At 41.5% G+C, this 14,227-nt stretch overlaps 1 protein-coding gene across 2 annotated transcripts in view; it reads left to right on the top strand.

Moving 5' to 3' along the window:
• Window positions 1-8,845, top strand: part of LOC126161784 (DNA-directed RNA polymerase II subunit RPB3) — an 86,012-nt gene extending 77,167 nt beyond the window's left edge. For both annotated transcript variants that reach the window (XM_049917858.1, XM_049917857.1), the window contains 2 exons: window positions 7,384-7,590; window positions 7,677-8,845. In XM_049917858.1, the coding sequence (XP_049773815.1) occupies window positions 7,384-7,590; window positions 7,677-7,858 (389 nt within the window). In that variant the 3' untranslated portion in view covers window positions 7,859-8,845. The remainder of the gene's footprint in view (window positions 1-7,383; window positions 7,591-7,676) is intronic.
• The last annotated feature ends 5,382 nt before the right edge of the window (window positions 8,846-14,227 follow it).

Raw genomic sequence — 14,227 nt, 5'->3', positions numbered from 1 at the left:
CCAAAATCCACAAAGGGAACCATCCTGGCCGTCCCATTGTAGCAGGCTTCAAGGCCCCAACAGAACGTATCTCAGCTCTGATAGACCAACACCTCCAACCTATCACCCGCAGACTCCCATCCTACATCAAAGACACAAGCCACTTCCTAGAACGCCTCAAATCCATTCCCACTCCTCTCCCACCTGAAACCTTTCTTGTCACCATAGATGCTACATCCCTTTACACAAACATCCCACATACCCATGGTCTCTCTGCCCTTTAGCACTACCTCTCCCAATGCCCACCCGAAGATCTTCCAAAAACCTCGTTCCTTATCACACTTACCAACTTCATCCTCACCCATAATTACTTCACTTTTGAAGGCCAGACTACAAACAAATCAGGGGAACGGCCATGGGAACCAGGATGGCTCCGTCCTATGCCAACCTCTTCATGGGCTGCATGGAGAAGGCTTTCCTGAAGACCCAACAGCTGCTTCCCCTGGCCTGGTATAGGTTTATAGATGACATCTTTGTGGTCTGGACTCATGGTGAAGAAACACTCCTTAATTTCCTCCATAACCTCAACTCCTTCTCGAATCTGAATTTCACCTGGTCCTTCTCCAAAACCCAAGCCACCTTCCTGGATGTTGACCTTCGTCTTGTTGAAGCTCACATCCACACCTCTGTCCATATCAAACCCACAAACAAACAACAGTACCTTCACTTTGATAGCTGACATCCATTCCACATCAAACGCTCCCTTCCCTACAGCCTAGGTATTCGTGGCAAACGTATCAGCTCCAGTGACGAATCCCTCAACAATTACACCAATAACCTGACCAGTGCTTTCCTCTCCCACAACTATCCTGCAGACCTTGTCCACAAACAGGTCTCCCGAGCAATACATTCCTCCCCGTCCAACAACAATGTTCCTACCCCCAGACCACACAGAAGCATCCCCCTTGTCACCCAATATCATCCTGGCCTCGAATACATCAACAAATTACTCCGCCAGGGATATGACTTTCTCAAGTCAACCCCTGAAATTAGATCATCCCTTGACAAAATTCTCCCCACACCACCCAGAGTTGCCTTTTGTCACCCCCCTAACCTCCGTAACATCCTTGTTAAACCCTACAATATTCCCAGACTACCTTCTCTACCCAGCGGTTCCTACCCCTGTAACCGACCCCGCTGCAAAACCTGCCCCATGCATCCCCCCACAACCACCTACTCCAGCCCTGCTACTGGTAAAACATACACAATTCAAGGCAGGGCCACGTGTGTAACTACACGTCATTTATCAGCTGACGTGCCTGCACTGCACAGCCTTTTACATCGGTATGACAACTAAACTGGCTGAGCGCATGAACGGACACAGACGAACTGTCCGCCTAGGAGATGTCCAATACCCAGTGGTTGAGCATGCCCTCCAGCATAATTCTAGGGACCTAGGAACCTGCTACACCGTATGTGCCATTTGGCTTCTCCCACCCAACACCAGTCCCTCTGAACTGTGGAGATGGGAACTTGCACTCCAACACATCCTTTCATCCCGCCATCCCCCTGGACTGAACCTACGTTAAACAACCTCACTCCCATTTACTCTTCAGTCTTCTCCTCTTTCCCTTTCCTCTTTAGCCATTCATGCATCTTTTCATCCTACATAGTTGTGTTTATCTTTATACTATATACCTCTTTACTTCTGTGTGCATCCTCTTTAGGTTGAAGCTGGCACAGTACTTACAGTGGAATATATTTGGCTTCCCTCTGACAATCATCCTTGCTACCCTCCCTGTTTTCCTTTCCCTGTTGCTTCATAACCTGGGTTGTGAGTAACTGAATCTACTTTCCCTTCTTCCCTTTCTTTCCCCTCTCTCCTCCCTGATGAAGGAACATTTGTTCCGAAAGGTAGGAACGTAAGTTTTCGGTTCTGTTTTTTGTGTATCTATCAGCTGTACTGAGCTGAGGTAAGTACTGGCCAGCCCCTCTATCTCTTTGTTAGTATTTGTTTCACATCTTTATATGAGATTTTCCATTAATCATTTAGACATCTCTGTTACTCACATATGGCAGAATTTTATATATATATATATATATATATATATATATATTTAAAAAGAAAGATGATGAGACTTACCAAACAAAAGCGCTGGCAGGTCGATAGACACACAGACAAACACAAACATACACACAAAATCTAGCTTTCGCAACCAATGGTTGCCTCGTCAGGAAAGAGGGAAGGAGAGGGAAAGACAAAAGGATTTGGGTTTTAAGGGAGAGGGTAAGGAGTCATTCCAATCCCGGGAGCGGAAAGACTCACCTTAGGGGGAAAAAAGGAGGGAAAAAAGGACAGGTATACACTCGCACACACACACATATCCATCCTCATATACACAGACACAAGCAGACATTTGTAAAGGCAAAGAGTTTGGGCAGAGATGTCAGTCGGGGCGGATGTACAAAGGCAAAGATGATGTTGAAAGACAGGTGAGGTACGAGCGGCAGCAAATTGAAATTAGAAATTAAAAATTAGCGGAGATTGAGGCCTGGCGGATAGCGAGAAGAGAGGATATGCTGAAGGGCAAGTTCCCATCTCCGGAGTTCTGACAGGTTGGTGTTAGTGGGAAGTATCCAGATAACCCGGACGGTGTAACACTGTGCCAAGATGTGCTGGCCGTGCACCAAGGCATGTTTAGCCACAGGGTGATCCTCATTACCAACAAACACTGTCTGCCTGTGTCCATTCATGCGAATGGACAGTTTGTTGCTGGTCATTCCCACATAGAACGCTTCACAGTGTAGGCAGGTCAGTTGGTAAATCACGTGGGTGCTTTCACACGTGGCTCTGCCTTTGATCGTGTACACCTTCCGGGTTACAGGACTGGAGTAGGTGGTGGTGGGAGGGTGCATGGGACAGGTTTTACACCGGGGGCGGTTACAGGGGTAGGAGCCAGAGGTGACCTGCCTACACTGTGAAGCGTTCTATGTGGGAATGACCAGCAACAAACTGTCCATTCGCATGAATGGACACAGGCAGACAGTGTTTGTTGGTAATGAGGATCACCCTGTGGCTAAACATGCCTTGGTGCACGGCCAGCACATCTTGGCACAGTGTTACACCGTCCGGGTTATCTGGATACTTCCCACTAACACCAACCTGTCAGAACTCCGGAGATGGGAACTTGCCCTTCAGCATATCCTCTCTTCTCGCTATCCGCCAGGCCTCAATCTCCGCTAATTTTTAATTTCTAATTTCAATTTGCTGCCGCTCGTACCTCACCTGTCTTTCAACATCATCTTTGCCTTTGTACATCCGCCCCGACTGACATCTCTGCCCAAACTCTTTGCCTTTACAAATGTCTGCTTGTGTCTGTGTATATTTCCCTCCTTTTTTCCCCCTAAGGTGAGTCTTTCCGCTCCCGGGATTGGAATGACTCCTTACCCTCTCCCTTAAAACCCAAATCCTTTTGTCTTTCCCTCTCCTTCCCTCTTTCCTGACGAGGCAACCATTGGTTGCGAAAGCTAGATTTTGTGTGTATGTTTGTGTTTGTCTGTGTGTCTATCGACCTGCCAGCGCTTTTGTTTGGTAAGTCTCATCATCTTTCTTTTTAAATATATTTTTCCCACGTGGAACGTTTCCCTCTATTATATTCATATATATATATATATATATAAAAAGAAAGATGATGAGACTTACCAAACAAAAGCGCTGGCAGGTCGATAGACACACAAACAAACACAAACATACACACAAAATTCCGGCTTTCGCAACCAGCGGTTGCCTCGTCAGGAAAGAGGGAAGGAGAAGGAAAGACAAAAGGATATGGGTTTTAAGGGAGAGGGTAAGGAGTCATTCCAATCCCGGGAGCGGAAAGACTTACCTTCGGGGGAAAAAAGGACAGGTATACACTCGCACACACACACATATCCATCCGCATATACACAGACACAAGCAGACATTTGTAAAGGCAAAGAGTTTGGGCAGAGATGTCAGTCGGGACGGAAGTACAGAGGCAAAGATGATGTTGAAAGACAGGTGAGGTATGAGCGGCGGCAGATTGAAATTAGAAATTAGCGGAGATTGAGGCCTGGCGGATAGCGAGAAGAGAGGATATGCTGAAGGGCAAGTTCCCATCTCCGGAGTTCTGACAGGTTGGTGTTAGTGGGAAGTATCCAGATAACCCGGACGGTGTAACACTGTGCCAAGATGTGCTGGCCGTGCACCAAGGCATGTTTAGCCACAGGGTGATCCTCATTACCAACAAACACTGTCTGCCTGTGTCCATTCATGCGAATGGACAGTTTGTTGCTGGTCATTCCCACATAGAACGCTTCACAGTGTAGGCAGGTCAGTTGGTAAATCACTTGGGTGCTTTCACACGTGGCTCTGCCTTTGATCGTGTACACCTTCCGGGTTACAGGACTGGAATAGGTGGTGGTGGGAGGGTGCATGGGACAGGTTTTACACCGGGGGCGGTTACAGGGGTAGGAGCCAGAGGGTAGGGAAGGTGGTTTGGGGATTTCATAGGGATGAACTAAGAGGTTACGAAGGTTAGGTGGACGGCGGAAAGACACTCTTGGTGGAGTGGGGAGGATTTCATGAAGGATGGATCCTGCCCTGAAATGAGATGTACACGATCAAAGGCAGAGCCACGTGTGAAAGCACCCACGTGATTTACCAACTGACCTGCCTACACTGTGAAGCGTTCTATGTGGGAATGACCAGCAACAAACTGTCCATTCGCATGAATGGACACAGGCAGACAGTGTTTGTTGGTAATGAGGATCACCCTGTGGCTAAACATGCCTTGGTGCACGGCCAGCACATCTTGGCACAGTGTTACACCATCCGGGTTATCTGGATACTTCCCACTAACACCAACCTGTCAGAACTCCGGAGATGGGAACTTGCCCTTCAGCATATCCTCTCTTCTCGCTATCCGCCAGGCCTCAATCTCCGCTAATTTCTAATTTCAATCTGCCGCCGCTCATACCTCACCTGTCTTTCAACATCATCTTTGCCTCTGTACTTCCGTCCCGACTGACATCTCTGCCCAAACTCTTTGCCTTTACAAATGTCTGCTTGTGTCTGTGTATATGCGGATGGATATGTGTGTGTGTGCGAGTGTATACCTGTCCTTTTTTCCCCCGAAGGTAAGTCTTTCCGCTCCCGGGATTGGAATGACTCCTTACCCTCTCCCTTAAAAAACCCATATCCTTTTGTCTTTCCTTCTCCTTCCCTCTTTCCTGACGAGGCAACCGTTGGTTGCGAAAGCTAGAATTTTGTGTGTATGTTTGTGTTTGTTTGTGTGTCTATCGACCTGCCAGCGCTTTTGTTTGGTAAGTCTCATCATCTTTCTTTTTAAATATATTTTTCCCACGTGGAATGTTTCCCTCTATTTTATATATATATATATATATATATATATATATATATATATGTGTGTGTGTGTGTGTGTGTGTGTGTGTGTGTGTGTGTGTGTGTGTGTGTGTGTGTGTGCGCGCGAGTGTATACCCGTCCTTTTTTCCCCCCTAAGGTAAGTCTTTCCGCTCCCGGGACTGGAATGACTCCTTACCCTCTCCCTTAAAACCCACATCCTTTCGTCTTTCCCTCACCTTCCCTCTTTCCTGATGAGGCAACAGTTTGTTGCGAAAGCTTGAATTTTGTGTGTATGTTTGTGTTCGTTTGTGTGTCTGTCGACCTGCCAGCACTTTCATTTGGTAAGTCACATCATCTTTGTTTTTAGGTATATTTTTCCGACGTGGAATGTTTCCTTCTATTATAACTAACTATATATATATATAAATATAATAGAGGGAAACATTCCACGTGGGAAAAATATATTTTTTTTTTTTTTTTTTTTTTTTGTCTGTGTATATGCGGATGGATGTGTGTGTGTGTGTGTGTGTGTGTGTGTGTGTGTGTGTGTGTGCGACTGTATACCTGTCCTTTTTTCCCCCTAAGGTAAGTCTTTCCGCTCCCGGGATTGGAATGACTCCTTACCCTCTCCCTTAAAACCCATATCCTTTTGTCTTTCCTTCTCCTTCCCTCTTCCCTGACGAGGCAACCGTTGGTTGCGAAAGCTAGATTTTTGTGTGTATGTTATCGACCTGCCAGCGCTTTTGTTTGGTAAGTCTCTTTTATATATATATATATATATATATATATATATATATAATAGAGGGAAACATTCCACGTGGGAAAAATATATTTAAAAAGAAAGATGATGAGACTTACCCAACAAAAGCGCTGGCAGGTCGATAGACACACAAACATACACACAAAACTCTAGCTTTCGCAACCAACGGTTGCCTCGTCAGGAAAGAGGGAAGGAGAAGGAAAGACAAAAGGATATGGGTTTTAAGGGAGAGGGTAAGGAGTCATTCCAATCCCGGGAGCGGAAAGACTTACCTTAGGGGGAAAAAAGGACAGGTATACACTCGCACACACACACACACACATATCCATCCACACATACACAGACACAAACTTTGTGTCTGTGTATGTGTGGATGGATATGTGTGTGTGTGTGTGTGCGAGTGTATACCTGTCCTTTTTTCCCCCTAAGGTAAGTCTTTCCGCTCCCGGGATTGGAATGACTCCTTACCCTCTCCCTTAAAACCCATATCCTTTTGTCTTTCCTTCTCCTTCCCTCTTTCCTGACGAGGCAACCGTTGGTTGCGAAAGCTAGAGTTTTGTGTGTATGTTTGTGTTTATTTGTGTGTCTATCGACCTGCCAGCGCTTTTGTTGGGTAAGTCTCATCATCTTTCTTTTTAAATATATATATATATATATATATTTTGCAGAGATGGGCTTAAGTCCTTTAACAGTCTGCATGAATACATTGACAGTGAAACAAGAAGGGGCAGTCTGCAAGACAGCAACCAGCCACAAATTTATTTTAAGTTCCTTTATTCAAAAGGTACCATGACCGGTTTCGAATCATTACAATTCATCGTCAGACGACTTTCATGCTTTCATTAGAACATGTGGTGCATTTTTTTATTAATTAGTTGGTGTGAAATGTTGGTCTGGAGTATTTGTTTTCATAGTTTTCGTCCAACAAATTATGTTCGTAGTTTTCACCACATCCTTATCGTTGCAAACATAAATTTGTATCATTGAGCACTTTAGATTTGTCAAAGAATACATTTCTAACTTGCATCACAAGACGATGAATCGTAATGATTCAAAACTGGTAATGGTACCGTTTGAATAAAGGATCTTAAAATAAATTTGCTGCTAGTTGCTGTCTCAACACTATCAACATTTGGTTTCAAATAACAGCCACAGTCTCCAACCATGTTATCATATGGCAAAATTGCATTAAAATGTTTGCTATCTACTGTCTGTTTCTGCTGGTGAATTGTGTACTTACTGTTTTTCATGTTTCCAGAGATTTTAATAGTAAAACTGCGAAAGGGCCAAGAATTGAAATTAAGAGCTTATGCAAAGAAAGGCTTTGGAAAAGAACATGCAAAATGGAATCCTACAGCTGGTGTGTCATTTGAGTATGATCCAGACAATTCCATGAGACACACACTATTCCCTAAACCAGATGAATGGCCAAAAAGTGACTACACGGAACTGCCAGAAGACCAACGTAAGCGATATTTATACCGTTATTGGTTTCTTTGTTAAGGGCTGCATATACATTTTCGCTTTTAACAATTAATTCAATTTTTGCAGATGAGGCACCATATACATGGGAAGCGAAACCTAATAAATTCTTCTTCTGTGTTGAAAGCGCAGGAGCTTTGCGGCCTGAAAATATTGTGACAATGGGTGTGGCTGTATTAAAGAACAAGTTGTCCAATTTGCAAACCCAGCTGAGCCAAGAACTTCACATTGATGATCTTACAATCCATTGAATCTGTGCAGCATATTATTGAAGAATTCTGTTATTAGATTGTACAGAATTGATGTTATTTTTGTGGAGAAATTTGTGACATTTCATTACAAGTACTATTAGTTCTCTTCACCTTTCGGTGGTGCAAAGGGGCAGTTGCCAATAATGTAATCAGCAGGTCTTCAGCAGTCATATGGCATGTTATTTTCATTTCCACAAGGAAACTTAAATGTGATACTAAAAACGTCATTCAAGAGTTTGACTTGCACAATCAAATTGCTGGAGTATCCTTAATTCACTAGTTAAGAGTATGTTGTTTTACTGTGGATCTATGGGCAAAATTTTAGACTTTTCTTGGAAATATCTCTACTCAGAAATGATTTTGACTTGATTGCCTTTGGAGAGCTATAAATTAACAAACATACTAAATAATTAGCATGTATAGCCAAATTGAAGGATATTCTGTAATACTGCTGCTACAAGTGTTTTATCTGTAACAGAACAGTAAAAAAACATACGGAGTTTTGTAAATGATCTGTTCATGTTATTACAGCTATGAAACTTAGGTCTCATGTTGAAACCAGCAATTCAGAGACATCCCAATTAAAAACTTATTCTGTCCTGTCCTTAAAAAAAGTTTGCAGCACAAAAAGTAGAATGATTATAATTTCAGAACAAATGATGATGAGTAGGGGTAGGGAAAAAATAGCCACTTTTGGGACAATGTAATAAGATTTCATAAGGTGGATATAATTAACCTAATAATCAAGTCAGTGCAAAATATCTATAAGAGCTTACACAACTTATAGTGGACAGGTACAGTAAGCATCTCCTTGGTAAAATTCACTACTCATGTAAACTTTTCATTTCCCTCAGAAATTACCTACTCTTGTTGATTCCCAAGATGAATGCTTCCTACTTAACAAGATTAGTTATCACAGCCTATACTTTCATTGTCAGTTTGTTTTATAAAATCAAGTATTTTGTAAATAAAAGCTGTTTTTCTGAAGGATTGGATGTTTTAAGATTTTGGTATGTATTAAGGGCTTTCAACTTATCTTGTCATTAAGTTAGTAATCACATTATTCCAAAACAAGTAATGGAATTTGCAATAAGACATTAATAAATAACAGGGAATGATCTTTTTACACTGACCGTTGCAATGCTTTTATTTACATTATAGGATTAAAAATTATAAATCTCTTTCTTAAACATGCTTTCCATTCAGTGGGTACTAATTTCACAGTACTTGATGTCCTTTTTCCCTAATTTTAGTTGCCTATGGACAGAAACTTCCATTTTGTAGAAGCTAACAAATAGAGGGGAAGGGTGTGGGGTGGGGGGATGGACTGACACACTTGTAGGTCCTATGGATAGATGGCATCAACAAATGAAACAAAAACACTAACCTATGTACCACTTTTCGATTTAATTTATGACTGTATGCCAACATGAGACAGAGTGTTTAAATTTTGAAACCATTTAGAGTACCTGTGAAAAGATCTTTCATAACTACATTGTTACCACGAATCATATTTTGTAAATTATTAATCCATCATTCCCCCCCACCTCTCTCTCTCTCCCTCTCCCCTCCCCCCCTCCCACACACACACACACACACACACACACACACACACACACACATCCTCTCTCCCATCTTCATACAAAGTCACAAAATTTCAGACCTTGTGAGTCAATATTCCCTCAATAGTGACTGTCGTGTGACACCGAAACCACTGTGGTGTTCTCAGGTGTGTTTTGTTGTGGCACTTGTCGATGGTGACTGCTAGCCAGATTCTCTCATGAACACTGCTATTAATACCTTAGAGTTTGTCTGCATTCCTGAGTTGTCAAGAAGGCTGAAACCCAACAGTCCCACATGTTTGCAATAGGAATGCCTGTAAGCCTTCAAACTAGTGTCCCAACATATTTGGGGCTCGTCGATGACTGTCTACTGTCACTCGGCCTTTAAATGGAACAACCCTTTCAGAATGAAGCAAACACTCTAATTGAACTGTACCTAGATGATTTTTGGGAAAATCTCACTATGTCCTGGTGTGGCTGAAGTTGAACCCATCCGTCCTCAGTACCTGACAGTGAAATATTACAGTACATAGCTGAGAAGGCACATTAGTGATCAAAATGAGCAAAGGAAAAATCTAATCTATTCCATGTTTGTTGAAGTTTGGTTTTAACAGTACACATGGTTACAAATAATGGTGTGAATATCTTGAGACTACTAAACAAAGCTAGCTTCCAAATTCTCTGGTTTAAAAAGAGAAGTCAGAATTTTAAAAACCTTTAAATCAAGGCTCACTTATTCTTCTTTAGGTATGAACACATTTTCTGAATATAACAGAACTAGTAATACTACTACTTCATAGTCCTATGAACATGGATGACTGACTGTCCTGTCCTGTCCTGTCCTGTTCAGCATGCTCAAGACTTGAGCACACATTATGTGGTGAAGCAGTTCAAAGATGACATAGTTAAAGTTTCAAGAATCTCTTTATATCTTGAGAGCAGCACTCGAGTGCATGTGAAACCTGGTCTCAAAAGACTGATAAATTTTCTGTTGGTGCTCTCCATGCTGTACTGCTTAGAACTTCTGCTTTATTTTTATATGAGCAAACTGTCTATATGGAAAAAGGGAGAACCTAGAACAGATTCTAAGTTAGATGAGATTTAGAAGTGAAAAGTACGTGATGTGTAAAGTTGTTCCTCTTATTTATTTTTCACTTTTTATTTATAACGACTTAAAAAAAAAAAAAAAAAAAAAGGGAGAGAGAGAGTTGAACAGTTGCTTAATCTGCAGATGAACTTCTTAATGAAAATTTAAATCTCAGTTAGTCTGTATTATTCTCTAATTGCGAGAACATGATACTGCAGTTCATTCTTCTACTGTCAGGCTGCAATTATGGTTTTTTTGTTGTGTATTTGGTTTGCTGACATATCAATATGCATTATAAACAGAAGGCAAAAGCTCAACTGGTGATAGTCTGTTTTCACATTTGTCAAAGTGACTAAGACAGTGTTAACATGTTCTGTAACACGTTGACTGCCTTGAGGCAGCAGCCACAGCAGTGCCTCAGTCTCACCTGACACCTTGTGCCCGGCTGACCTGACAGTGAAACATCCATCATAACTATTTCCAATCCCTATTGCTAGATCACAATTTGTGCTCTCACCCATACTACCTAATGCATTATGTTATTCCTTTGTTTCTTGAGGACTAGTCATTGGATACAGCAGATGTACATCGTACATCACGTAAGATATCCACATGTGCAGCGCACACTAAAGCTAGAGGAAGAAAAACAGTTGTGTGTATGTTACAAAGTATTTTGATGGGGTACTTAATTGTTTTCATCAGTATTTTCTCCACACAAGAGATTTGATTACTTAAATAATACTGAACTACTTTAGCACTTGGTCATCTCTAATACTGCACTCACAATTTTGGCAGCTGTAGAAGTGTCCATGCCCTTCAGCGAGTTCAGGCAGAGTGAGCTGTTGGCAGGCCAAAAACTCAAATAGACGAGCATCAGCAGGCCAGGGCACAGTCATATCATACGAAATGCACTCTAAATGAGCTGAGGCACGTTGGTGGCATGCACAACAATAAAAAGGGTTCAAGATCTTGGCTATGTTATATGTATGTGGGAGCCAAAAGGTATTAGCTGGGAGTTTTAACTCTTTCACTTGCGACATCACATTGCAAAAATATAACACATACTCTGATTATTTTAGTCCCCATTTTCCCACTATCATTACAAAGAATTAATTGAATTTAGTGGAAATTATCTTCATTTCCATCGTACTTTAGGAACCACTACAGTGTGTCAAAGGCAGTTTCTGTTTTACAAGATACACAGGGTGTCCATAATTAAAGTTTTCATTTCAAAACTCTGTGGAAAGAGAACCACTGCTTAGAATGACGTCAAGTTGGAACAACATATTATTGACGCAAGGGGAATGTCATGGAGGGGGGGGGGGGGGGGAGACTGAAAATTTTATCAGTGGATGGCCCTGTAAGCATCTAAATATCTAAATATAAACAGGGTCGACTAAAAATGACAGATGAATATGGGAGCTGTGATTTGAGTTGCACATTGCACCATCTGTACTGTTCAATGTGCACAACACACAAGTTTTTCATTTTTCCTGAAAATTTCCATAAAGCACAAAAAACCATTCTATTTGAAAATGATCTCGGTGCTTTCACCAAGCAGAGATATACTCTTGTTACTTAGGAGTGCTGTATTTTGGCAAACCACTATGACGCAGTCAAGCTCCAATCTCCCTTCACCCTCCAATGTCATTTTATACTCTCCTCCTTTCAGTCTGGATTTGAGCTGAGAAACTTACAGGAATGCATTGGCACAAATTTTTTGGCACATTGCGATTATTACTAACTGGACTTTTGGAATAAAGAGCGCTCTGTTCGACAGAGAAGCTAGAAAATTTTATGTGGCGGAAATGCAAAGGATCTGGAATTATTCAACCCTACACTCTCCCAAATTTCCACTTCTTGAAATGTAAGGAAGATCATTTTCTGCATTAAAGAATGTTTCAGCAGACAAATACATGAGCCTAAATGAGGAGAATTTGGATTATTATTTATTTATCATATAACTGTTAGTGCTGGAGGTCTCCAAAGAGATGCTCTACTCATCTTCGATACAGCTCTTTCCATTTAAGCAGAGAGGCTCCATCTTTAAGGGAACTAAATCTGTCAGGAAAGAAAGGTATTCAGGAGAAATTGTCAGTGCCCTATAGTAAAGGACCAACTCCGGCATTTGTCCTAAATTGAAAATGGGAAACTACACCAGTCCCAGGTGGCTATGAGAACTGACCAAACTACAAATTTTTTTATTGACAAACCTATGTGTGTCCGTATTAGACCTATGAGTAATTGTCGAAAGATTACTCTGTACCAAATTTATATGTGGTATGGGTGCTGCAATGAAATTTAAATTTATTGGCGATTGAGGTGTATACAATAGTATACAGTCCCCTGGTTATCCTTAGAGATAGAAACAGGCTTCATCTCTCCACGGAAATTTCTACGGCTATTCATTGACCACTTCAGTGGGGGCAAAGAATTACAGAGTGAAAATGTTTGTCTTGCTGGCATATCAGCTGGAAGCAACTCTTGTACTTGGGTGGTTTTGTGTGGATAGTAATGCAAGATGTTTCATAGGATTTTATGCACCATGCTTGCAGACATGTCCTACATTTGGGCAATTTCCCACGCACAGCATGTCTGCAAACCACCATTCAACACTCCTGCAATGCTGTGGCCACATCTTTGACAGGAGTGAGATCAACTGCTTTCCTTTCTCTCTGTCACATTGCAATTCAATAGAACTTGTCTTTTTCAAGTTTTGTAACCATTTTTGCCAGACCTTAGCAGACATTGGACCAATGCATTTTTTTATAACGATGAGTGTCCAGGACTTCTGCAGGGCTAAGGGCGCATTGTACCATTCTTGTGAAACTTTGCGAGTAGCATTTGATTCTTCATGGAGACAGTCATGTTGAGCACCTCGGGCACAAACTGAGAAACAGCTATGTGCCGCACCGTTGGTGTGCGTACCCTGACACTTACAGCACCGTCTATTAATCAAATTTTCTATTGTTCCATGGTGTTTCCCCAGGTCAATAATATGCTGTTCCAATCTGATTTCATTCTGGGCAACAGTTCTCTTTTTACAGCATTTTAAACAGTAAATTTAATTGTGGAAACTTTGTATCTTGCAGTGGGAGCAGGGGAGTCATCATTTCTGCTGTGCAAGATGGGTCTTGCAATTTGCTAATCAGGCTTTTGCAAGATGATGTGTGTTCCTGGGAGTACCTCCTAGTTAATATTTTACAGCATTCTCTTTCCATTTCTCTCGTCCTTGGAGTTGGTAATTTGTCACAACGCCGGCCGTGAAAGCTTACATGCTATAATTAATGATTGTCACAACTTTGTTTTCTTCATTTTTAGTAGAGTCCATTTAGTAATTACATATGTTTCCTTTTATAACAAAACTATTGCAGGTAAGTTTCAGTTCTTAATTACATCCATTACTGTGAAGCAGCCATTCTAATACATTTGGGAATAGAATTAACCAGTCACATTTCTATTCCAGCGGCTCAGCTATGTTTTAGTTTGGAATGAAACTTCTACTCTAGTGTGCATGTTACAATACCTTTTATTGTTCTTGCCACAAATTTGCAGTTATTGGAAAAATCATTTATTTTAGTGGAATATTTTAGTAAACAAACACTTGACAAAAATATTTTAAAAAATCATTAATACTGATCTGCATCCAAAAGCTCCATCAGGAAAACACTAAAAGAACAGGACATTCTGACTGCACTCCCTGTCCATGTTCAGTTTCTT

This window comes from Schistocerca cancellata, chromosome 2 (genome assembly GCF_023864275.1).
Source record: "Schistocerca cancellata isolate TAMUIC-IGC-003103 chromosome 2, iqSchCanc2.1, whole genome shotgun sequence".
Lineage (NCBI taxonomy): Eukaryota > Metazoa > Arthropoda > Insecta > Orthoptera > Acrididae > Schistocerca > Schistocerca cancellata.
This window is presented reverse-complemented; position numbering and strand designations above follow the sequence as displayed.